Genomic DNA, 26,235 nt, shown 5'->3' with positions numbered 1-26,235 from the left:
TTGAGACTGGTGTTTTGACAGTTTTCAGAAGAAAGAGCTTTGTTTCTGGCCATTTTGAGCCTGTAATCGAACCCACAAATGCTGACGCTCCAGATACTCAACTAGTCTAAAGAAGGCCAATTTTATTGCTTCTTTAATCAGAACAACAGTTTGCAGCTGTGCTAACAACCAGGATGGTTGCTGATAATGTTCCTCTGTATGCCTATGTAGATATTCATAAAGATCTGCCGTTTCCAGCTACAATAGTCATTTACAACATTAACAACGTCTACACTGTATTTCTGATCAATTTGATGTTATTTTAACGGACAAAAAAAATGTTTTTCTTTCAAAAACAAGGACATTTCTAAGTGACCCCAAACTTTTGAACGGTATTGTATGTGTGTGTAGAGTGTGTGTGAATATCACACTCATGTTGGACATAGGAAAAACATTTCCTTGGCTGCAACGTATCTAGACTAATGACAGAATGTATGGTACTTAAAAAGTATTATTAGATTGGTTAAAGATTTTTTTTACAGTATGTGTTGCAGAGTTTGTCAGGGTTATGCAGGGTAGTGCAATGGTTGAAATGCATACTTTGCTCTCGATTCAAAGCTCAAAGGGCAGCAAAGATTTAGCAACAAGTTATATACAACTTGTTTGTGAATAATATGACCATTATAAACCATAGTTTAAACAAGTCTATAGTCATCTATAGTTTAGATAATGATAAAAGGGAGGGATACTCATAGAAATCAAGGTTATGTCTCATATACAATAGCATTCAGGTCAAATAGCACATGAGCACTGTTTTCTGATTGAGAAAAATATATTCACAAAAAAGCATTGTTATAAACCATTTGTATTTCTCTGTTGTACTCGTTCTGTTGTTTAAAGACTACTGAAAGGATTCTACAGCAGACCAAAGTTCAGACAATCACTCAATGGCACTAACACTCGAAGCACTAACACTCTCAATGGAAGCACTATCACTATATGCCAGAGCATGTTGGGTATTTCATTACAAAAGAAGCACCAGTCAAAATTCCTCACTTCATGTTAGCCTACACAAGCATACAGTTGTCATTCAGCATGAATATGTCTGGTTCAAGAGCAGCCCGACAGGAAACAATATATCGGGAGCACTACAAATATCCCACAAAAACATCCACCATCGCTCTGGAGTGGGGAATTAAAAATCTGAAAAACAGGAAAAAATTGTTTGAAAAGTCTAAGTTCCAGGCTCTTCAGATGGGTTTTACATTTTAAAAGCCTTTATCTACAGAGCATAGAGCAGTTAAAAAATGTAAAGTCCCCAACATATTTCAGCATAGAGCCTTCATCAAAGTGTAGGTAAAAGAGAAAGAGAAAACCAGCCCAAATTCGCTTCCGAGAGAATTAGGTACAGTGATAAGTGAGCTTTGCAGCCTCCTGTCCACAACTCTGGACAGTATTGGACACTGTTCGGCACATTATTCATGCATTTCTTCAGTTCCAACATGCAGTAATCCATTAAATATCAATAGTCACCACAAATATTTTATTATCATTAATGATTTGTGTATGTGTACAGGTGTATGATGTATGGTGGGTGGTTGCAGAAAAACAGAAAAACGTTAGTCTATGTGTTGTCCAATGCATTCCGGCCTGTTATTCACCCGCTTTCCGAGAAAAGGCGTTGATACCAGTAGATGCAGGCTGGGTAGGAAAATTGGCTGCAGGGATGTTGGTAGTGGGAGGGAAAGAAAATAGGGAAGTGGGAGGCGTCTCCTGAGGAAATACACATAAATTATGTTACATTTAAGGCTCAAGACCCACTGACCTAGTATTGCATAATGACGTAACCGACTAATACATACCGAGGGGCACTAAGGATTCAGATGTAGAATCTTAATTTGACCAGTATTGTCATAGCAAAATAATCCTGCAGCAACAGGATTTTAACGTTTAGTCCATAATGTTGCTTGATCGGTGGTTAGGCTATTAGCTGGACAAGAGTAGGCTAAATTAAAAGTGCAATACTGTTGATTTAACCTGTGTTGGTGCGGATTTTCAATTAATTTATATCAATCACGAAGCTCATCTGCAACAAAAGAGTGATCAAATTAAGATCCTACAGCTGTACTAAGGGGTCATCACTTGGAAAGTCAGCCACCTTACACTGAATTCATTTTACGGCACTAGGATGCGTTAGGTTTGCTTATCTCTCAGAACCTCCAGTTTAAGGGGCATACATAGACTCAATAGCTTCTCCGTGGTGAGTTTTGAGAGTTTACTGTCATTGACATAAGGAAAGCTACTTGTTTCTGATTATGTAATCATGTATTTAAGATGTTTCTGAAAAGCTTTACTTTGACAATTGGTAGGTTATACTTTTCATTGTTAAAAACTATGTTTAACTTACAACAATTTATCAGCCAGTTAGTCTCAAACATTTTAATATACTGTTATCACTTAATAACAAAAAACAATAAAATCCTTCAAATTACTTGTGACTTGACTTATTGGCATATTTAGAGCAAGTTTTAAAAATCACTGTTTTAATCTAAAAAAAAGTAGTAGTCAAACCATTTATGACACAAATAGTTATTGTATCATTGTAACTTATGGATCATAGTTGTACAATTCAGATGCTATGGACAACAAAATAGCTAAACTACCGTATTTATGCAGAATGTGTTGCAAACATTGCCATTAAACTGGAAAGAGTTGGTTGACCAACAGCAAATACCATATCCTACTTAGAGCTAGTGCTTAAACGACAGCAAATACCATATCCTACTTAGAGCTAGTGCTTAAACGACAGCAAATACCATATCCTACTTAGAGCTAGTGCTTAAACGACAGCAAATACCATATCCTACTTAGAGCTAGTGCTTAAACGACAGCAAATACCATACCCTACTTAGACCTAGTGGTTGACCGACAGCAAATACCATACCCTACTTAGAGCTAGTGGCTAACCTTCATTAAAAAGGTCCAATGGGTCTACATTCAAACTAAACATCGTCACCACCTCCAATGGGTCTTATGAGAAGTACAAGGAGATCAAATTCTCTGAATATCATAATAATAATAATAGCCCAAACTGCCTTAGTGGTCCATTTGAAGAATCCTTTTCATTTTAATAGATTGTTTTCAACCAAGTTCATAATTTTCTTGCCCTTCATCATCAAATTTGTATTATGTCCATTGACATCATTTGTTGGACGGTAAACTACAAAACCTAAACTTCAGATCACTGACCTGACAGCGCATGATGTTATGTCCCCCATCTAACGGCTAGCTAAGAGTTAACAGTAGGTCTGCTTGACCCTTACCATAGTGGGAACTGGATCAGCTGAGTCTGCATCCTGAGACGCCTTACTTTGCTCCTCTTTGGGTTTGTGTTTGAACCAGCCGCTAAACCACCCTGACTTGATGCTCTGATCAGACACAGACACACACAGAGACACAGAGAGAGAGCGAGAGAGAGAGACGGACGCACAGAGAGAGAGAGAGAGAGAGAGAGAGAGAGAGAGAGAGAGAGAGAGAGAGAGAGAGAGAGAGAGAGAGAGAGAGAGAGAGAGAGAGAGAGAGAGACTGACACAGATAGAGAGAGAGAGAGAGAGACGGACAAAGAGAGAGAGAGAGAGAGAGAGAGATAGAGAGACGGACACAGAGAGAGAGAGAGAGAGAGGCTTATTAAAAAAACTCTGGTTCTTATCTGATGCTGTCAACATGACGACAGGCATCAGGCTCCACCCACCTGTTTTGGTTGGATTTTGTCCGGCTCTGAGGCCTTGCCCTCCTGTGTGATGGTGGCCTGGTGCCCTCCCTGCTGCCATGCCTGCTGATCTCCATAATCATTCTCCTGGCCATAGTGCTGACCATACTGCTGACCATACTCTGCCACCGGCATCATGCCAGCATTCACTTGGACCCCTAACTGCATAGGACAGACAGATATACATACTGTCATTTGACATCTCGATGGACACAAACAAGACACATGACCTCATCTGAGTCTCACAAATACATTTATCAAACCATTTTTGTATTTTTTGATTTATGTTTTACATATAAAATACAGCACCACTGACAGAAACTGCAGGTGCTCAGGAATAAATCACTGGAAATCTTTACAGAGTCAAATTTGTATGCCCCAAAAGGGGGTATGTTCGTGTATATACATTTAATGTATGTTTGGTAGCAAATAAAACTCTCCTGAGCACTCACCATGCCTGGGCCAGCAGAAGGATCAGCCCCTAGAACAATACAATGAAATCAAAGCATGAGGTCCTCATTTCACAGTTAACAACAGAAACATGTAAGAAGATTCATAAAATGAGTAAAAAGGAGTTACATTAAATGAGCATGTTTTATTGTAAACCACCAGAAACAGGGTTGAATCACTAGTATGTTTGATCAATCAAAACCAGGGCCTTCATCCATTTTCTCACCATCCCCTGCTGAAGGAGGACAGTCCAGTGTAGGATGCTGAGGTGAAGGCTGAGGCTGAGGCGGAGGCTGGGCAGTGTTTGTGTAGTGGTAACTGTGGTCCTGGCCTCCCACCACAAGTGGCACTGCAGGCTGAGTGTTAGAAGCCATGACCGGCAGCAGAGGCTGGGTGTTGATCTGCTGTACCTGCACGTGCTGTTGTTGTTGCTCTTCTGCTGCTTTGTAGGAGAGGAATTTAGCATCCAGTCCCTGGTCATCTCCCCTTACAAAAAGGTCACTGGTGTCTGATTCTACAGAGAAACCAAAGGAGTAAAGACAAAAATTACAACACTGGAGTGCGTCCCAAATAGCACCCCATTCCCTATTAAATCACTACTTTCGACCTGGGACATGGTTCAAACACTGTGCAACTGGTTGATAGGACGAACCCTCTGATGAGTCATCATGCAACTCTGATACATGAGACACTCCCCCCAGGTGGAATAAGGGGGTACCACACCATACAGACAGACACAGAGCAGAGAAATACTGGATGTGGCACAAATGGTGGCAGTACATCACCCAAGTGGATGAAGTGAGGTCCCCCTTACTATGTTACTGCTTTGAGCATCAGGAAAACTGCTATATGAGTCCAATAAATTGTTATTAATTGTCCATTGAAATAATGATCTGGGACTGTAGGTTTACCTGAATACACTCTGCTCTCCTCATGGGCCAATGGACTCCTGTCTGCTGGTGACTGGTATGCATCACTCCAACCACTGCTCCCCATCTAAGCAAATATATATGTTTTAACCATAGCATCATAATGTGTAGAGAATGTTTTGGAAGAGACAAAAAATACACAATTAAGATCATATGAGCCAATATAATAATTTAAAACGGTCTGGTATTGTTTGAAATATATAATTTAAATGGTACAAAGGAATTCTAATGTAGTAATACAAATGTTACCAGTGTCTATGTCAGGTCAACCATTGTGCTGACTGAGGCAAGTTAAAATCCTGAGTCTAGTCTTGCCGGCTGGACAATAGTAAGTACTTACCACCTCAGCAACCTTGACAAAAGTGTCAACTGACATAATTTCACTCACTTGACAACCTACCAGTACCAGTGGATTATAGGCTAATATCCAATTTAGGTAAACAACAACAAAGTATAACTCTATACAAGGATGTTTGTACCCAGTAAATAGGTAATCATCTCCAACACAAACAGAAGAACATGTGAAAATGTGACAGAGAGAGACATGACGAGTACAATGGTGATGCATTGTGGTGTGGTCACCTGTATGCCCTGCTGTCTGTATCTCAGCTGCTGTAGCCAGTCAGGCTCCTGTCCAGGCCTGTCGTCAGCTGTGTCACTGAGCTGTCCCATTCCCTCACACTGCTTCAGCCGCTCTGCCAGCTGGGAGGGGAGGACACACACACAAACAGGGAAAGTGCTGAGCAAACACACACACACACACACACACACACACACAGTGTTTTTAAGGCACTACTGTACATTAGTGCCTAATCTGGTACCCTCTGGAACAGGTCATTTTTGTGTTTTTTTATTGAACCTTTATTTAACTGGGCAAGTTAGTTAAGAACAAATTCTTATTTACAATGGACGGCCTACCCCGGCCAAACCCAGACAACTCTGGGGCAATTGTGCGCCGCCCTATGGGACTCCCAATCACAGCCGGATGTGATTCAGCCTTGATTCAAGCCAGGGACTGAAGTGACACCTCTTGCACTGAGATGCAGTGCCTTAGAACACTGTGCCACTTGGGAGCTCAGGTCGTTCCTGCCCATGTAATGGTATTCATTATGACCTAAAAGGGAAAACTGATCCTAGATCAGCATTCCTATTCTGAGATGCTTTATGAACACAGGCCCTGAAGTGATTGGACACTAGGAATGCAATATGGTATAAAATGTGAGTATGATACATACAGTACAAGTCAGAGTACGCTACTTTTATAAGCTCTCCCTGCAGACTGTGTTTATCGTATGTATGGAAGTGCATAGATAACCATAATTGCTCTGCATAAGAGCGTCTGCCTAAGTGCCTTGCTCAACGGCACATTGACAGATTTTTCACCTAGTAAGTTCAGGGATTCTAACCAGCAACCGTTCGGTTACTGGCCCAACGCTCTTAACCGCTAGGCTACCTACCGCCAAAGTACTATATGTCAGAGTATCATGATAAAGTGCTCTACCTTGATAAGCTCCCCCAGCAGCACCATGCTGGGCTCCTGCAGTCTGAGTAAAGACATCCCTATCACCTCACAGTAGTGGAAGGCCTGGGATGCCAGCCCAGCATCCAGCAGACGACACGCATACAGGAACTTATACACCTGGGAATGACACAACAGGTTATAACAAGACAACAACACAACAGCACAACCTACGGTAGCCACATGGAAAAAGCTAAACATCATTTCACTGTGTCCTGGACTAGAGAAAGCTTAATAACAAAATACCGATGGAATCAAAACTCTGTATTGACTTATGAGTTCCAAATCTGGCAAATTATGGACGAATCATACTAGTCATAAAAAAACACAAAAAAATGAATATAAACTACCTGGAAGGGGGGGATACAGAAGAATTTATCTCCAAGTCTCTGGCAGTACTCGAATAACTCTGTGCACCGAATGGCAGAATTCTGAGCAAACTCTTTGAATGGCAGACTGTAGGGGAGGAAATACATTCAGTTCTTAGCAATGTTTTTTTTAAACATTAAAAAGTTACCATTGGGACTACTACTACTTGTTAGCTGCTAGCTTCCCGACTAAGTCTTAAAGTAACTGTCCAGTGGAAATCTCACTTTTAAAAGTCCATATTCTGTTAACTCATACCCAAATAACATTGTTGACTTGTCCTATATTCGTATTTTTGGCCAAAGCATACAAAAAAAATACAGCAAAAAAACACTTCAAATATCTCACCTCAACCTTGTCTCAACAACACTGTTTCCTCATAGAACATGTCATTTTAAGAACCTGTATACGCCCACACCATTCTGTTGTTGGGGTACGCCCACACCATTCTGTTGTTGGGCTACGCCCACACCATTCTGTTGTTGGGGTACGCCCACACCATTCTGTTGTTGGGGTACGCCCACACCATTCTGTTGTTGGGCTACGCCCACACCATTCTGTTGTTGGGGTACGCCCACACCATTCTGTTGTTGGGCTACGCCCACACCATTCTGTTGTTGGGCTACGCCCACACCATTCTGTTATTGGGCTACGCCCACACCATTCTATTTCACTCATATTTTTATTAATTATAAGTAATATTTAATAGAAATCTGGAAACACTAGACAGTTACTTTAAAACTGTGTTAATCTCAATATCAAATGATTTCTGGGTAACAATTAACTACCTTACTGTGATTGTTTTTAATGAAAATGCTAAAAACGAAACAGAAATTGCTTATTAGCAAGGAGCAATTTCTCAAGCAAGAGTTTTTGATATGACTGTCTGGGAGTGGTCTGAGAGGGGAGGGGAAAAGTGAACCCTAGCTGTTAACAGAAAGGTTTAGAACTCTTTCTCATTGATCTATTAACTCAGGGTTTCCACATTTTGTTATGTTACAGGCTTATTCTAACATTTATTAAATTGTTTTTCCCCCTCGTCATACCGCATAATGACAAAGCAAAAACAAATTAGTAGAAATGTTTGCAAATGTATTATAAATAAAAAAACTGAAATACCACATTTACATAAGTATTCAGACCCTTTACTCAGAGCTTTGTTGAAGCACCTTTGTAAGCGATTACAGCCTCAAGTCTTCTTGGGTATGACGCTAAAAGCTTGGCACACCTGTACTTGGAGAGTCTTCAATTCTTCTCTGCAGATCCTCTCAAGCTTTGTCAGGTTGGATGGGTGTCGCTGCACAGCTATTTTCAGGTCTCTATAGAGATGTTAGATAGGGTTCAAGTCCGGGCTCTGGCTGGGCCACTCAAGGACATTCAGAGGCTTGTTACTCCTGCGTTGTCTTGGCTGTGTGCATAGGGTCATTGTCCTACTGGAAGGTGAACATTCGCCCCCAGACTGAGGTCCTGAGCGCTCTGGAGCAGGTTTTTATTAAGAATCTCTTTGTACTTTGCTCCGCTAAACTTTGCCTCGATCCTGACTAGTCTGACTAGATGCTGCCACCACCGTGCTTCACTGTCGAGATGGTGCCAGGTTTCCTCCGACGTGACGCTTGGTATTCAGGCAAAAGTGTTCAATCTTTGTCTGAGAGTCTTTAGGTGCCTTTTGGAAAACTCCAAGCGGGCTGTCATGTGCCTTTTACTGAGGAGTGGCTTCTGTCTGGCCAGTCTACCATAAAAGCCTGACTGGTGGAGTGCTGAAGAGATGGTTGTCCTTCTGGAAGGTTCTCCCATCTCCACAGAGGAACTCTAGAGCTCTGTCAGAGTGACCATCGGGTTCTTGTTCTCTCACTGACCTAGGCCCTTCTTCCCCGATTGCTCAGTTTGGCCAGGCGGACAGCTCTAGGAAGAGTCTTGGTGGTTTCAAACTTCTTCCATTTAAGAATGATGGAGGTCACGGTGTTCTTGGGGACCTTCAATGCTGCAGAAATGTTTTGGTACCCTTCCCCCGATCTGTGCCACGACACAATCCTGTCTCAGAGCTCTACGCACAATTCCTTTGACCTCATGGGTTGGTTTTTGTTATGACATGGACAGTCTACTGTGGGACCTTATATAGACAAGTGTGTGCCTTTTCAAATCATGTCCAATCAATTGAATTTACCACAGGTGGACTCCAATCATGTCGAGAAACATCTCAAGGATGATCAATGAAAACAAGATGCTCCTGAGCTCAATTTAGAGTCTCATAGCAAAGGGTCTGAATACTTATGTAAATAAGGTATTTCTTTTTTTATATTTAATACATTTGCAAAAAAATCTAAAAACCTATTTTTGCTTCGTCATTATGGTGTATTGTGAGTAGATTACTGAGTTTTTAATTTTTATTTAATCCATTTTAGAATAACACTGTAATGTAACAAAATGTGGAAAAGGTCAAGGGGTCTGAATACTTTCCGAAGGCAGTGTATAAAACACAGAAAAATCTAGTTTTTGGCTGTGCTGGGCCTTTAAGTAGGACTAAGTGGTTTTCATACCAGTCATGCTACGATAGCAGCATTATGTTGTGGCATTAGTTCCCGCAATCAATAGCTATTACTTTCATGCCTATAGGGGCATCCCCCTCACATCGATACCTCCATCGTGTGTACCACTAAAAATTGGGTGCATGATATCCCTATTCTGCTTTTCCAAAATCACTAGCTCGTTTCCTTTCAGCATGGCAAGACTGTCACTTGTGCTCCCTCTCCGGCCTCTAGGTCACCAGGCTGCTTGTTATGGCGCACATCTGCCACCATCGTTATGCGCACCTGCGCATCATCAGACTCACCTGGACTCCATCACTTCCCTGATTACTTTCACTATATATGTCACTCCCTTTGCTTATTCCCCAGGTGTTATTGTTTCTGTTTCAGTTTACTGTCTGTGAGTTGTTCGTGTTTTGTTCATTTGTTTATTCAATTATGCACTCCCTGAACTTGCTTCCCGGAAGCATCAAGGGGTGCTTTTAATTTGTATTTTTTTGTGTTGGAGGTGATGTCGGGTCTAGGTGTCCGAACTGGAGCTACCTGGGAGGCCTCAGCCAGTTTGTCGGGTCCCCCTGCTTCAGCTGGCTCAACGGGTTTCCATACCTCAGCGGGCTCAATAGGCTCCAGTGCCTCGACTGAGGCAACCGGGGAGGTCTCAGCCAGCTCATCAGGCTTTCACGCCTCAGCCGGTTCGTCAGGTTTCTGCGCCTCAGCGGAGGCGACCGGTCCACTCTGGATCCCCGGGATTGTCCCTTTTGTTGGGGTCCTGCGTCTGGAGCCGAATGCACCGGGGAGGGGGTATACGTCTGAGGGGGGTATATGTCACTCCCTTTGGTTCCTTCCCCAGGCGTTATAGTTTCAGTTTCCTGTCTGCGCATTGTTCGTGTTTTGTTCATCTGTTTATTAAATGATGCACTCCCTGAGCTTGCTTCCTGACTCCCAGTGCACTCGTTACAAATGCATTGCTGTGCTGTTCTACTGTGAGTCCTAGAGGACACCTTGTTAAGAAAACATTACAGGGATCACCCAAATACTGATACCCCTCTTCTTCCAACACCAGGAGCTCCTTTCTATTCATGGCCTGAGATTGGTTGAGTCTCAAATGACCGTTGCTGTGCTGTTCAACAGTGAGTCCAAGAGGACATTCCCACTCGTTAGGAAGACATAAGAGTGAACGAGGGGATCACCCCCCAGAAAGATGACAAGTGAAAGGAGCGTTAATACAATCTGGGTCATATTACAGCTGAGCTCACCTGTTGCAGTTGCCCAGAAGCACCAGTCTTTCGGTCTTGGCTGTGTAGACGCCAAAAGGAGCGTAAGCTGTCAGATAGCAGATATGAGCAGCATGTAACAGCCCTCTGGAGGCTGGGGAGAGACAACACTAAGGTTATGTAACAAATGGCACCATATTTCCTATATAGTGCACTTTAATGGGAATTCAATGTATCACAATTCCAGTGGGTCAGAAGTTTACATACACTAAGTTGACTGTGCCTTTAAACAGCTTGGAAAATTCCAGAAAATGATGCAGAAAATGATGCAGATCAGATGTCCAAGCTGTTTAAAGGCACAGTCAACTTAGTGTAAGTAAACTTCTGACCCACTGGAATTGTGGAATACATTGAATTATGAGTGAAATAATCTGCCTGTAAACAATTGTTGGAAAAATGACTTCTGTCATGCACAAAGTAGATGTCCTAACCGACTTGCCAAAACTATAGTTTGTTAACAAGAAATTTGTGGAGTGGTTGAAAACAAGTTTTAATGACTCCAACCTAAGTGTATGTAAACTTCTGACTTCAACTGTAGGTATGTATGTATGTATGTATGTATGTATGTGTGTGCGTGTGTATGTGCATGCGTGCGTGCGTGTATACCTAGCGTGTCTCCCATGGTAATGATGCTCTTCTGGTGCCCGATTGGATCTCCCGTCTCATTGGACAGCATGACGGCCAGGTGAGGCTCCCAGTCTCTCCATTTGTCACTTCCACAACACTGAGGACACACACACACACACACACACACACACACACACACACACACACAAACACACTGTCAGTCTAATACCAGATTGTTATATGACAATTTGGTGCGAAATACTGAAAATGTACTGTACGTTATTAGCATAATTACCAACTACAGTACAATAAACACAACAGCCACTGAAAACATGAACTGGTCAACTACAGTAAATGTGCCAAGACCAGCCCCAATTACACAAGGAAGGAAGGGCACAATAGAATAGACAACTATTGTACTGTGGTATGTTTATGTATTTATTTAGCATTGTTTTACCGTGGAAACAGCAGGAATCCTTCCAGAGAGCATTTGAAACAGGGTCTGTAGGGGGTCGTTGGGAGCTAGCTGGCCTGTAAACCTGCCATAGAGATGACCACGCCATGGAAATATTAAATATGTCATATTCAATATTTATATGTAATAGATATGAATATGTATGGTTGTATGTATTGTACATGGAAAGAATCCCGCTCCTGCATAGTTCCAGTCACTGAGTGCTGCAAATACAACCGCCCACGAAATGGAAATTCAGAATAGTGAATATGTAATGTGATATTAATATGTAATTGATATGAACATGTAAGGCTACACTGTACATGGAAAAATCCACCCCTGTTCAGGGTAATAGAAATAGAAAAGCTCGTGTTTTCTGTTTATTGTAAAAAATAAAATAAAAAGTCATGTAAAATATTACAAAAAATAAACGCCTACCGAAATACTGAATATGTAATGGTATATGAATATGTAACATTGCGCTGTGTGCTGAGTATGATCATGTAAGTGAGGATATGGATTATGCCCACAGAACTGCAAACAAACTGCGTGAGGTCCAGACCTGCCCAGAGACCAGGCATTCCTCCGTCCTCCCCGTCCCTATCCCTCACCCCAAGCTTCACTCCTCATCCCGCAGTCTTCCCCTATTCCTTACCCCTCCACGTACACCCAATCAACTAACCTTGGATCAATAGTGAATTATCTCTAAAAGCACTGTATTGTCTCAAAGACAATGTTGCACAATGCGCTTACCTGTTCAACACAGTGGTATAGGACCTGTTGTCCATCTTGCTGGCCAGGAACAGGGCGTGGCCCCACAGTCCACTCTTCATGGCCGACTCGAGGGCCTCCTGTGAAAGAACCATAAAGGAGGTGTGGAGGAGACGTGAGTGAGGGGCGGAGGAACCGTGGGGGAAGGCATAGGGGAGGTTTGGGGAGGCTTAGGGAGGGGTGAAGGAACAGTTGGGGGAGGTGAAACTCTGTGAAACTCAAGCCTGAGCCTTCTTATTTTATTTTTATTTCACCTTTATTTAACCAGGTAGGCCAGTTGAGAACAAGTTCTCATTTACAACTGCGACCTAGCCAAGATAAAGCAAAAGAGTGCGACACAAACAACAACACAGAGTTACACATAAACAAACGTACAGTCAGTAACACAATAGAAAAAAATTTATATACAGTGTGTGCAAATGAGGTAAGATTAGGGAGGTAAGGCAATAAATAGGCCATAGTGGCAAAATAATTACAATTTAGCAATTAACACTGGAGTGATAGATGTGCAGAAGATGAGTTTGAAGAGGGGGATGACCGCGGCAGCTTTCCAATCTTTGGGAATCTCAGACGATACAAAAGAGAGGTTGAACAGGCTAGTAATAGGGGTTGCAACAATTGCGGCGGGTAATTTTAGAAAGAGAGGATCCAGATTGTCTAGCCCAGCTGATTTGTAGGGGTCCAGATTTTGCAACTCTTTTAGAACATCAGCTAACTGAATTTGGGAGAAGGAGAAATGGGGAGGCTTGGGCAAGTTGCTGTCGGTGGTGCAGGGCTGTTGACCGGGGTAGGGGTAGCCAGGTGGAAAGCATGGCCAGCCGTAGAAAAATGCTTCTTGAAATTCTCAATTATTGTGGATTTATCGGTGGTGACAGTGTTTCCTAGCCTCAGTGCAGTGGGCAGCTGGGAGGAGGTGCTCTTATTCTCCATGGACTTTACATTGTCCCAGAACTAAAGTATCTGGAGGAGACATGAGGTGTGGGGGAGGAGTGGGAGAGTTATGGGCGAGGCATAGGCAGGGGTGAAGGAAGTGTGAAAGAACATGGAAGAGATATGGAGAAGTTGTACAAGAACACAGGGTCAGGGGTCAGTGTTGGAGGAGTAAGAGGATAGCCCTGGTATAACATTAGTCAGACAGCTATCACTATGCTGTCTCCATGGTGCTAATCATAGACACTATCTATTAATTTCAGAATAAACAGGATATTACTTTACCATTTTAAAATATATTATTATATGTTGTTCAAGAGATCACCCTGACCTTCTTCCGTCCAGCCAGGAGAAGCTTGGTGTATCCCTGCATGTCCTTCTCTGTGGACTCAGCTGTACCGACACTAGTGGCTGTCCCTGTCAATAGATCTGCTCCATCCAAGGGGTCTGTCTCAGGACTGGGGCCCTCACTCAGGTCTATGAGGGTGATATAAAAAGTGGGGAAAAAAGGCCAGGACTCACTTGGATATAATTTGCAATTATTTACAAGCTTTGTTTGATTTATTTTTTTAAATCATAGCAACATGTCCAACAGACAAAAAACAACATGTCTTCCTCAGTACGTGTGGTGTAGAGGCCTTTACCTATATACAGTGGGGCAAAAAAGTATTTAGTCAGCCACCAATTGTGCAAGTTTTTGGTAAAAACTCAACTCGTCGTGCTTGGAGGACAAAGAATGCCGAGTTGCATCCAAAGAACACCATACCTACTGTGAAGCATGGGGGTGGAAACATCATGCTTTGGGGCTGTTTTTCTGCAAAGGGACCAGGACGACTGATCCGTGTAAAGGAAAGAATGAATGGGGCCATGTATCGTGAAATTTTGAGTGAAAACCTCCTTCCATCAGCAAGGGCATTGAAGATGAAACGTGGCTGGGTCTTTCAGCATGACAATGATCCCAAACACACCGCCCGGGCAACGAAGGAGTGGCTTCGTAAGAAGCATTTCAAGGTCCTGGCATGGCCTAGCCAGTCTCCAGATCTCAATCCCATAGAAAATCTTTGGAGGGAGTTGAAAGTCCGTGTTGCCCAGCAACAGCCCCAAAACATCACTGCTCTAGAGGAGATCTGCATGGAGGAATGGGCCAAAATACCAGCAACAGTGTGTGAAAACCTTGTGAAGACTTACAGAAAACGTTTGACCTCTGTCAGTGCCAACAAAGGGTATATAAGAAAGTATTGAGATAAACTTTTGTTATTGACCAAATACTTATTTTCCACCATAATTTGCAAATAAATTCATTAAAAATCCTACAATGTGATTTTCTGGATTTTTTCTTTCTAATTTTGTCTGTCATAGTTGAAGTGTACCTATGATGAGAATTACAGGCCTCTCATCTTTTTAAGTGGGAGAACTTGCACAATTGGTGGCTGACTAAATACTTTTTTGCCCCACTATATGCCATTTAGCAGACGCTTTAAAAAAAAGGTTTTACCTATGAGTGTAGGGGCCTCTGATTCACTTCCCCCTGAACCACCATGGCCCTGAGAGTTCCTCATCAGCAGCTCTGCTATGTCTGAACCAACGATACGCTGAATGAATCCAGGGAGATAAAAAAGTAAGGTAATATTAGAATGAGTATGTGGGCGTATAGTTTAGTTTTGTTTTGGACCATCTTGGCCAACTCTTGATATTTCAAGAGTGCTAAGACAAAAGGGGTTCCACCTACTATAAGAGTGTGAGGAGATATATAGTACACCTACTAGAAGAGTGTGAGGAGATATATAGTACACCTACTAGAAGAGTGTGAGGAGATATAAAGTACACCTACTAGAAGAGTGTGAGGAGATATATAGTACACCTACTAGAAGAGTGTGAGGAGATATATAGTACACCTACTAGAAGAGTGTGAGGAGATATATAGTACACCTACTAGAAGAGTGTGAGGAGATACAGTCTATAGTTCACCTACTCCATTCTGTCTGCACAGCAGTACCAGTAGATTCCAAAGGAGGGCGGCAGAGCCCTTGTCTTGTAGCTTTTCATCTTTCATGCAGGCTTCTGCCTTCTGGTGGGCAAAAGAGATGGCATCTACTTTGTGCAGGTCTTCCCTTTGAAGGAGAAAAAAATGGCAGTTGAAAGAAATACACACATAATATTAATAGCCGCCATTATGACAGTAAACCTTTGTTGTTGTCAATCCATTTTGTGTGTTTTTACTGTCTCTAGGACAATTTAATGTAGTTATTTGATCAGTGTCTCCTACTTTGCATGCATAGACAATACATCATCACATACAGAGTAGCATGGATGTTTGGATATTGTGTTTAAGAGTGTAAAATACCTAGCCAGTGGCCCAGGAAATTCTCTCATGTCCTGCTGCTCCTGTGTTTCCCCCAGAATGATCTGCAGACAGAACATACAAACAGCCTCTCAGTAACACATTAACAGAAACTTCTCACACACCTGCTCAATACTGATAAAAACAGCTCAACAGTTCCTCAAAACCGAAACTAATAGCCTAGTAATTTAGCCATTCCTTGATGATTACTCTATTCACTAGAATGATTGCGGCCCCTTCCTATAACCTGCTAGTTCACCAAAACAATTCTGCCATGTAGATATATACTACTATTCTCCGTACTGATTCTGTTCTGCTCCTTTAACCTAGAACTATACCTCGAGACTGTGTAGTTCCACCTTCCCTGGTTCTCCCTGCATGGCCAGACCAGGACTGACCCGGATCAACTGTCCGGCTGGACCAAAGCTGACCACAGCATGGGGCAAAGTGTATTTCAGAGGGGCAGTCACCTGGGGAATAGCTGCATACTCTAAGGAGAGAACATGCATTATTATCATTAATAATATTATCACTTTCATGGGAGATATTCATTGTGCTGTAATGAGTGTTCATTAGACTTGAGGATGGCAAGTTAGCCTCATTGTGCTCTCTTGTTATTAGCGGAATACAACCAACCCTACAGAGAAGAGCATGACATTAGAATGTGACCCCTGTTTCTAAGAGACAGACCTATAGTATCTGGGCAGAGATTACATGTAACTCAATGATTACCTGTGTCTGCTGTGCTCCAGGTGGTTTGTGGGGCAGGGTCAGTGTGTTCAGCACCGTTGATGTACTGGCTCAACTCATAGCTACTGGAGGACAAGCCTGAGGCCTTGGAGATGGCCAGAGCCCCTTCGGCATAAGAGCAGTCCTGGAAAACAAAATCAGTCAAATCAAGATAGGAGAATGGGCAGGGATGAAGAACATCATACGACCAAGTTCCCAAAGTAAATATTCACCAAAGTGGGCAAACAGCAACACAGATCTGTATCTTTGTCATAAGAAATGTATATAAATTATTAATCATAATATTTAGATGTTTACATCTCTACCAGCATCCCCATTCTCTTTAGAACGATCTTCATCAGAGCCTCTGAAGTCATGCTGAGAGCTCGCTCTTCGCTGGTCATACCTGAAAAATAATTAGAAGAAGAAGATAGGGTTGAATTCATGCCCTTCAATGAAAGGAATATCATGAATCTCACTTCTTTCTGTCTAACCGTTGTTGTTCTGGGTAGCCACTGCCAGTCTGGTCCTGCTCATATCTCCTCTCCTGATACTGGTCAGATCTCCACTGTTCCTGGGGAGGCCATTGACCTGCATCTGGATCATATCAATTACAGAGAATTGTATCAATCATGTTGCTTTACTTACACATAGTTTTGTTTCTTTACACATGAATTACTTTTGTACTGTGGTGGATATGTTGAAATAAAATCAAATGTTATTGGTCGCGTACACACGTTATCGTAGGTGCAGCAAAATGTTTATGTTTCTAGCTCACCTAACAATACAAAACAATACACACAAATCCCCAAAAATCTAAGAAAGGAATGAAGAAATATCAGAATGAGCAATGTCAGAGTCCGGAACATGAATATATATGTATATGATTGTGTGTATAGACAGTATGGACAGTATTTGAATAGGAAAGGTGTGTACAGCAGTAGTTATATATGATGAGCCATGACTAGAAAACAGTATATACATATGAAGTGGGTAAAACAGTATGTAAACATTATTAAAGTGACCAGTGTTCAATGACTATGTACATAGGGCAGCAGTCTCTAAGGTGCAGGGTAGAGTACCGGGTGGTAGCCGGCTAGTAACAGTGACTAAGTTTTGGGCAGGGTACTGGGCAGAGGCCGGCTAGCGGTGACTATTTAAAAGCCTGACTGCCAGGAGATAGAAGCTGTTTTTCAGTCTCTCAATCCCAGCTTTGATGCACCTGTACTTTCTCCGACTTCTAGATGGTAGCGGGGTGAACACGCCATGGCTCAGGTGGCCACGGTCCTTGATGATCTTCTTGGCCTTCCTGTGTCATGGAGGGCAGGCACTGTGCCCCCAGTGATGTTGGGCTGAACGCACCACCCTCTGGAGAGCCCTATGGTTACGGACGGTGCAATTGCCGTACCAGGCGGTGATACAGCCCAACAGGATGCTCTCAATGGTGCATCTGTAAAAGTTTGTGAGTGTCTTAGGGGCCAAGCTGAATGTCTTCAGCCTCCTGAGGTTGAAGAGGCATTGTTGCGCCTTCTTAACTACACTCTCTGTATGGAAGGACCATTTCAGGTTGTCAGTGATGTGCACACCAAGGAACCTGAATCTTTTCACCCTCTGCACTGCAGCTCTGTGCTCTCTCTGCTGTCTCCTGAAGACCACGATCAGCTCCTTTGTTTCAGTTAACGTATTTTTCTGGCACCACTCTGCCAGGGCCCTCACCTATTACTTGTAGGCTGTCTCGTCATTGTTGGTAATCAGGCCTACTACTGTTGTGTCGTCTGCAAACTTGATGACTGAGTTGCTGACGTGCGTGGCCACGCAGTCATGGGTTAACAAGGAGTACAGGAGGGGGCTGAGCAAGCACCATTGTGGGGCCCCCATGTTGAGGATCAGCATAGCGGAGGTGTTGTTGCCATTTAGCAGACACTCTTATCCAGTGTGACTTACAAAAGCAATTAGGGTTAAGTGCCTTGCTCAAGGTGACGCTGACTAGGTGAAACATCTGTCAACTCAGAGGTTCAAACCAGCAACCTTTCGGTTACTGTCCCAATGTTCTTAACCATTAGGCTACCTGCCACCCTTTTTATAACTCTGATAATATCTTAAGTTGCTTGGCAAGCAGGAGTGCAATACTTGAGTAATATAATCCATCAGTGTAATGCACTGATAACAATATGCCAGTACCTGGGTAATGTCCTTTGTAATAGCCCTGGTCATAGTAGCCATAGTCCTGACTATGGTCCCAGTGAATCTGGGGTGGGTAGTCATATGCTTGCCTGTAAACAATAAGATAATATAAAGATATCATAGAACCATTTCTGATCATATAAAGATGATAGAAATGATAAAGATCATAGAAAAACGGTATCTTACATGCTGACCACACCACTCGAGTTGCAAAATACATTTACACATACATATTATTCAATCATTGCAAGCCACACTGCTTGCGTGTGTAAATGAGCATCTGCGTAGCCAGGCGCTAAAATAGAACTTGGTTCTATTTGTGACACTTGACGCGCTGCAAGTCCCGCCTCTCCCAACTCCTCATTGTTTTTTTAGGACTATATACCCAGGTGCCATCTCATTGGTTTTTAGGAGCATATACCCATGTGAGTGATTGAAAGATGAACTGAGGTCCACACTCCAGTCGAGTTGGTAGTGGTAATGCACCTTAAAGTTGGTTGCCAACCGCCATCTAACGTCCAAAGAAGCTTGAAGGAGGAGAGATTACTAGAAACAAACTTGGTTTACCCTTTTATCTGTGGATTAATTGTCGGAGTAGAGGACCTTGTGCATTTCTGGTAAAATAACAACCCAATGTTTATATCCCTGGGCAAATGATCTAGCAACAGCAAGCTATCTAGCTAAATAGGACAAGCTAGCTAGCTAAATTGCCATATATGTTTAATGCTTTTCAACCTGTCCCCAAATTAATATAGTTGATTCAGACCTGGACCTGGGCACTACCCACCACCATCTTTCAATCACCCACATGAGTATATGCTCCTAAAAACCAATGAGATGGCACCTGGGTATATAGTCCTAAAAAAACAATGAGGAGTTGGGAGAGGCGGAACTTGCAGCGCTAAGTCCCGATCACGTCTGGTGTGGGTGGACAAAATCAACATTGGCACGATGGCGGAGGCATACGCAGGCGGTTTGGTCAGCATGTTAAGGTCCACATATTAAAAAGCTGGTATTTCACAAGTGTCACCAACAAACCACAACAACTAATACTGAGAGATCCAGTAGTTTAACATTTTCCTCAATGAATAGTGGACAGTTACAGTCAGTTTTTTCTTTTTTAAATACTTTATTTGTAAGTTTTCAAATTGAGACATAAGTAACAGTCAGTTTCTGTGTACAAACCTTGAGTGGGGTCTGGAGTGTTGTGGCTCTGGTCTGATGTAACTCATCGTGGAATGGGGTCTGTCGTAAGCTGTTCTGGAGTGGGGAGTGCTGTAAGAGTTGAGAGAGAACTCTAGAGGTGGTCTGGAAGGGGGAGGGCTGGTGAGGTAGACCCTGTAGCGAGGGTCCTGGTGGGACCACTGCCTCTCCCTCTCCCTGGGGTCCGGTGGTGGTGGGTAGTGCCCAGTGATAGCGTCCCCAACATTTGGTGGTGGTGGGTAGTGCCCGGGTCCAGTCCCCTGGTGAGGGTGAGCAGGCCTATGGTAATCCTCTCTCTCCCTGGGGTCCGGTGGTGGTGGGTAGTGCCCAGGTCCAGTCCCCTGGTGAGGGTGAGCAGGCCTATGGTAGTCCTCTCTCTCCCTGGGGTCCGGTGGTGGTGGGTAGTGCCCAGGTCCAGTCCCCTGGTGAGGGTGAGCAGGCCTATGGTAGTCCTCTCTCTCCCTGGGGTCCGGTGGTGGTGGGTAGTGCCCAGGTCCAGTCCCCTGGTGAGGGTGAGCAGGCCTATGGTAGTCCTCTCTCTCCCTGGGTCTCTGTGGGTGACGACCAGGGCCTGGCTCGGTCCAGTGGGGACTTCTGGGGTCCATGATGACCACTCTTTATGTTGAGAGGAGAATGCTTCAGTACCTGAGAAGAATAATGGATCATCAGTACTTTCACACGAAAATGATTGGTAGAGCTTTCTGAGGAAGATCTCGGGAGCATTACAATCAATTAAGGACAGATCAAAATTTACTTGGGTGGAGGGCTGGTCCAAAATAGGGGAAGGTTGCCAAACTTTTTTTTTTGCTTTGGGGAGGGTAGTGCCTTTTTGGTGTGTCATTGAGCAGTAAAGATCAGTCAAGACATGCAGCTCAAAAAGCTCCCCTATTGATCTCTAAACTGACTATATAGCAGATGCCCCTCTTCACATTTCTCAAAAGAGTAAAAAAATATAGTAATAATTTTATTCATTTAATTCATACGAAAATATTATTTTTAAACAATTCTTTTTGACAAATTGAATGATGTGCTTCGCAATTGTAATAGTTGGGGATTGGTTAAATTGTGCTGAATTGAATCATAGGAATCAAAATAATAATTTGTGAATCGCAAACAGTAGCTAGATTTTCATCCAATTGGTGACAGATTCAAAAATCTGCATAAAAACTATTTGCACATTTTCCCACCAGAGATGTTTCCATCAAATTGACTTGTTGCAGATGAAAGGCTGTGCATGATGACAGAGTGCACATAAAAATTACTTTTGCAGTTAAATTCCCATGTACCGAAGAAAAAATAAAAGTCACGTGTTTCCATCGCATTTCCAAGTCTACTGATTGTTTTCTCACAATTATTTGTTGTTATATAGTGAGTGTGCTCACTTTGGTATAGGCATGTGTGCTCTAGCCAGCCAACAGCGCGCAGGGCGCAGATTGGGTGCTGTTGGCTAGAGTGCACGTATAGCCAACATTATGAGATTATTATGGGCAAAAGACCAAGATTATTTTTATTTGTCAAATGGCAGACAAGCATTGATCATCACATCACCAGAATAAGACCCTCAATATTTATTGGAAAGGAGCATCAAGCTCATCACCTTGCACTTTCACCACCCTGTGAAGTTTTCATAATTTATTTAATCTGTAGCCTAATAAACGGCATGCTTTCCCAGAGGAGTCATAGTGGGAGGACAACACTACATGTCATCCCGTGACTCCAAGCTTACTTCGATATGAGGGTTATTATATCAATATTTCAATATAAAAGCATTTCCACCGACATTTCAAGCACAATTCCTTTTACCAACAGAAAAAGATCGACATTTGGCAAGTTTCCATCGGGCCTGTCATGACATTTTTTTATTCAACATGCACTTTGTTCGCGTAAAAAGGAGGAGGGGGCAGTGTTGCAAACCTTGCTATGAGCCACGTTACAAATTCAAGCAAGTGGGTTAATCCTATTGGTATGATGCGTAGGGTGTTTGTCTTTCACACCAGCGACCCAAATTGTAATCTCGACAGATTTTAAAGTCTAGAAAGGAACAGTAGAGGCTGTATTTTAACTTCTGATACACTGCCTGTTACCGATCATCATTCTCCCAAATTGTCCTATATGTGCAGACACATAGGGATTACTGTTCTCCTAGCAGCAGGATATTATGCTGGCAGAACAATCGCAGATGTTTTCCCTCAAAATAAGAGTCCCCCTGCAAAGACACACTGAATTTAGGGAATATTGATTTTCTTTAGCACTCTCGTGCAGTGCGTCAGCCTCCTGTCCAATCGGAGAGGCTATTCCTCGACCTAGAACCTAATGCTTCAATATAGCCTAAATATTTGTAGTTTAACTTTTTAAAAGTATTACCTTTTCTGTGTGGCATAAACACAACCAGTTAAACACAATCAGCTTGTAGAGAGATAAGTTGTCTACCTGTCTCAGCTAAAGTGGGGTGGGAAATACTCAGTCGAGTCTCTACTTGCGAATGATGTGTAGTTTTGGAGGGGGACTGTGTTATAGACATATGCATTTGTCCTGCATGTTATATTAATCCCAAAACAATAACTGAATGTACTGTTGTTGTGTTGAATATCAGTTGTAAAGATAAACACTTTGACACTTTGTTTTCTTACCATGTTTGCTTCCAGTGTGACAAAAATGTAAACAAAGTCAAAGACACAATGTAAACAATGATGGACTGACATACCTGTTAACGACCTCGATTAACCTAATGGTGATGGTAATCGACCGAACTGACAAATAAAATATTTTTTTAGGTAGTATCGTAGTAAAATCATGTTGCTATATATTTATTTCAACCCAGTTATGCATAGCCTTTCAAAAATGTTCTTAAACCCACTTTGGTCGCAATTGTCATTTGTGAGAAAATACAAGGGATTATTAAAATATTAATCTGGTGTTTTTATGTCAAATGGTTTTTATATTTTTCAGACTTCTGTGATGTATATAAAGTGCAATTATGTAATGAAAACTCAAAATGTAATACATTTCAACTCTATATCTTACATGGTACAGGTGTCTTCTTTTTTAAGACCATGACTATGTGTGTGAGGTGTATACTTTTGTTTCAAAGGAGATTTGTTTAAGACGACCAAGAAACACGCGGTGTGACCCTGATTTAACCCACTTCAGTAAAAGGTTAAGCAATGAATACAACTGGTTCAATGACCGAATACTTGAGGGGTACAATGGTCTTTTGAAGTCGCATCTCAAGGAACAATATGCGTTAATGTGTCTTTTGCAAGTCAGGAATTACAGAGTCTTTTCTGTGTGAACAAAGAGGTTACGCCACATGTGCCTGGAACGGTGAACAATTAGTGGCATTTTGAGCATGTGATATTGCCTGTGAACGTAAAGTCACATTAGACAGTTATAGTCATAGATATGCAACACCTTCCTAATATCATTTAGTTGGGGCATGAATGAAAGCGTTCCACAGGGATGCTGGCCCATGTTGACTCCAATACTTCCCACTGTTGTGTCAAGTTGGCTGGATGTTCTTTGGGTGGTGGACCATTCGTGATACACAAGGAAAACTGTTGAGCGCTCAAAGACATTTACAAAATTTTGTCTTTTCCCATTCACCCTCTGAATGGCACATACACAATCCATGTCTCAATTGTCTCAAGGCCTAAAAATCATTATTTAACCTTTCTCCTCCCCTTCATTAACAGGTGACATCAATAAGGGATCATAGCTTTCACCTACAGTAGAGTCACCTGGTCAATCTATGTCATGGAAAGAGCAGGTGTTCCTAATGTTTTGTGTACTAAGTGTATTTAGTAGCAGTAATTGCATTACATTAAATCTTAAAATGATGGATTCCTTAAGCCAGAAAGAATGAGAACTAAAGGATACACTACTTCTACTTCAGAAATACCTGGCATTAGAGTATCTGGCAATGCATGGTATTGTGGTAGATGTGTCATTTTCTCATCGGTGTCCCTATTTTAGAAAACAGTCAGATGGTAGTAGTTGTGGTGTTTATGTGTGCTTATTCTCATAAACAGTCTTATTAGAGGGAAACGTGAATACGCTTTGTCACAATGGCATGCGAGAGAATGTTTTATATGACTGATGAGAGGGAAAATTACAACGTAAAAAACATTTTAAACTCTACAGAAAATGCCTTTGCTGACCTTGATAGATAATCATCACATATCTGTTGTATGTATTATCATGCAATCTTGTCTCTGATAATGGTTTTGAAAACTTGGTTAATAGGCCTTTACTGTATACTGCTAACATTGATAGAGATGCAAAACATAGAGGCATATAACTTGTAAATAATGTTCTCCATTGTTGTTCTGAAAGCTTGATTATACTGTATTTTGTTAGCCTTGTAGCCTTGTTGTCTCATGTAACGCATTTTAAACTCTGCAAAAGTGCCTTTTCTGACCTTAATCAATAATCATTACAATATAGCTTGTAAATAATCTTGTCTCTTTTATAATTTGTAAAACTATTTAATAGGCTTAATAACCTTCATAGATAAGCAGCACATATTGGCCTTCAACTTGTAAATAACTTTCTCCATTGCTGTTTAGAAAGTGTAATTATACTGTTTCCTAATAGCCGGGTTAACATTCTTTACATTTAACATGTAAAAAAAAATAGATTTTAATTTTGATAAAATAGTGTTGCTTTTGTGTGTGTTTTTTGTTGTTGTCTGTATTGACGTCAGGACCATGGATAGCACCAGATCATTTAAAGCTGTGTTGCTGGATATGCATGACACAGTCCCCCTCCAAAACTACACATATTTGGTTAGTAGAGACCCTACTGAGTATTTCCCACCCCACTTTAGCTGAGACAGGTAGAAAAGTTCTCTCTCGACAACCCAATATGTATCCCATGTACAGTATTACAGTGCATTGCATTGGGAAGAGGTAGAGAACAAAGTGCTGTTGCATATATAGGACACAGTACCCCTCCAAAACTACACATATTTGGTTATTAGAGACCCTACTGAGTTTTTTCCACTTTGCTATAGCTGAGACAGGTAGACAGGTAGAAAAGTTCTCTCTACAGACTAATATTTTCAACATAGCAGTGCCAACATAGTACTTTTTTCATTAATGGTAAAAATATTTGTAAAACCATATGTTATTTCTTTTAATAAATTACTCATTGCCTTTTCTTGTTGGCAAAATAAAAAAAAGTGGCCATTGATTAAAAATACATGTATTTTGAATGAGTTATCCACATTGCAATGTTTTGAAATGTGGGCTTTTATTTTGAAGGTTAGCTCATTACCATACAAACTTGACGTCATCATTTGTGCTTCTGGCAGAATACTAGTGCTACATGGTTAGGCTAATTTAGACCATAATATAGCAAGCAACATGTTCACATTTGGTCAATATCAAGTGTAGCCTACAGATAATAAAATAAAAGCCTGTGAAGGGCATTTGTCCTTTGTCTAAAGGAGAGAATCTTGAAATTTACATTGACATTTCTCTCTCGAAAATAGGTTCTCAATCTTGATTTCTGCAACATAAACCAACAAGGCTATAGCTACCTACCAATACATACATACACACGTACTTTCCTTGACAGCTCCTTAACAAAAAAATACCAAATATATTTGTAAAGTTCAAACTTACAGTTCACATCTGTTCAAAGCGCTTCCACCCAGCCAGTCGCAGTCAAAGTTCATCTGCCACATAATTGCACTGGAAAAGAAACACACAACATGAAATAAACCGAATTTGACAGATAAAGTTCTCAGGGGTACAAAGTTCAACAGTCCAAATGAGCCGGTAAATAAAAGCATGGCGTAAGCGAGGTATTTTCATTGGATAACATGGGCCAAATTGCGCATTACAATTAGAGCTTGCCTTTGCGCACATGTAAAATAGTTTCATATATATATAAAAAGTTAAAAGTTTCATTGATAGAAAAAATATATATAAAATATTGTACCCATCTATTAAAATGTATTTCTAAACAAATGTCTAATCTGTGGCCCCGACAAAATCCCGATGCACGTTGTTCAAACAATTGTTAGTAAACATATATTGGCACACACCCTTGACAGCAGAACCGTTGTAATAAACATGAAATTACTTTTAAGAAGAGATTAGGCTACTTTGAATTACTTACATCATGTCTCTATATCTATCATTTGCGATATTTTGTGTCTGTGAAAGATAACTGTATCCATTTCCATGTTTACATTTTTTCATTTTATTTGGATGTCTGGACATGCCACGTTGCGTTGACAG

The 26,235-nt window shown here is 41.6% G+C and overlaps 1 protein-coding gene across 5 annotated transcripts; it reads right to left on the bottom strand.

The window, feature by feature from the left end:
- Positions 1–792: 792 nt before the first annotated feature.
- On the bottom strand, positions 793–26,235 carry sec16b (SEC16 homolog B, endoplasmic reticulum export factor). 5 transcript variants are annotated; one of them, XM_036978444.1, is made up of 26 exons: positions 26,114–26,235; positions 25,615–25,683; positions 19,973–20,635; positions 18,785–18,876; positions 17,098–17,200; positions 16,922–17,009; positions 16,607–16,748; positions 16,213–16,364; positions 15,878–15,939; positions 15,506–15,644; positions 15,029–15,125; positions 13,865–14,010; positions 12,586–12,683; positions 11,836–11,917; positions 11,418–11,535; positions 10,794–10,905; positions 6,997–7,102; positions 6,629–6,766; positions 5,710–5,829; positions 5,110–5,194; positions 4,425–4,712; positions 4,201–4,229; positions 3,731–3,910; positions 3,333–3,407; positions 1,641–1,749; positions 793–1,182 (listed from the first exon to the last, which is right to left on the bottom strand). In XM_036978444.1, the coding sequence occupies exons 3-26, from the start codon at positions 20,593–20,595 to the stop codon at positions 1,175–1,177; spliced, it is 3,192 nt and encodes a 1,063-aa protein (XP_036834339.1). In that variant the 5' UTR covers positions 20,596–20,635; positions 25,615–25,683; positions 26,114–26,235; the 3' UTR covers positions 793–1,174. The 5 variants fall into 5 exon arrangements, with proteins under 5 accessions (XP_036834339.1, XP_036834341.1, XP_036834336.1 ...); XM_036978446.1 differs by having other exon boundaries at positions 793–1,752; positions 3,303–3,407; positions 19,973–20,442; positions 20,524–20,635; XM_036978442.1 differs by having other exon boundaries at positions 797–1,182; positions 1,641–1,752; positions 3,303–3,407.

This window comes from Oncorhynchus mykiss, chromosome 5, assembly GCF_013265735.2.
Source record: "Oncorhynchus mykiss isolate Arlee chromosome 5, USDA_OmykA_1.1, whole genome shotgun sequence".
NCBI classification, from domain to species: Eukaryota; Metazoa; Chordata; class Actinopteri; order Salmoniformes; family Salmonidae; genus Oncorhynchus; species Oncorhynchus mykiss.
The sequence above is the reverse complement of the archived record's forward strand: the minus strand, read 5'-3'. Positions and strand labels throughout refer to the sequence as shown.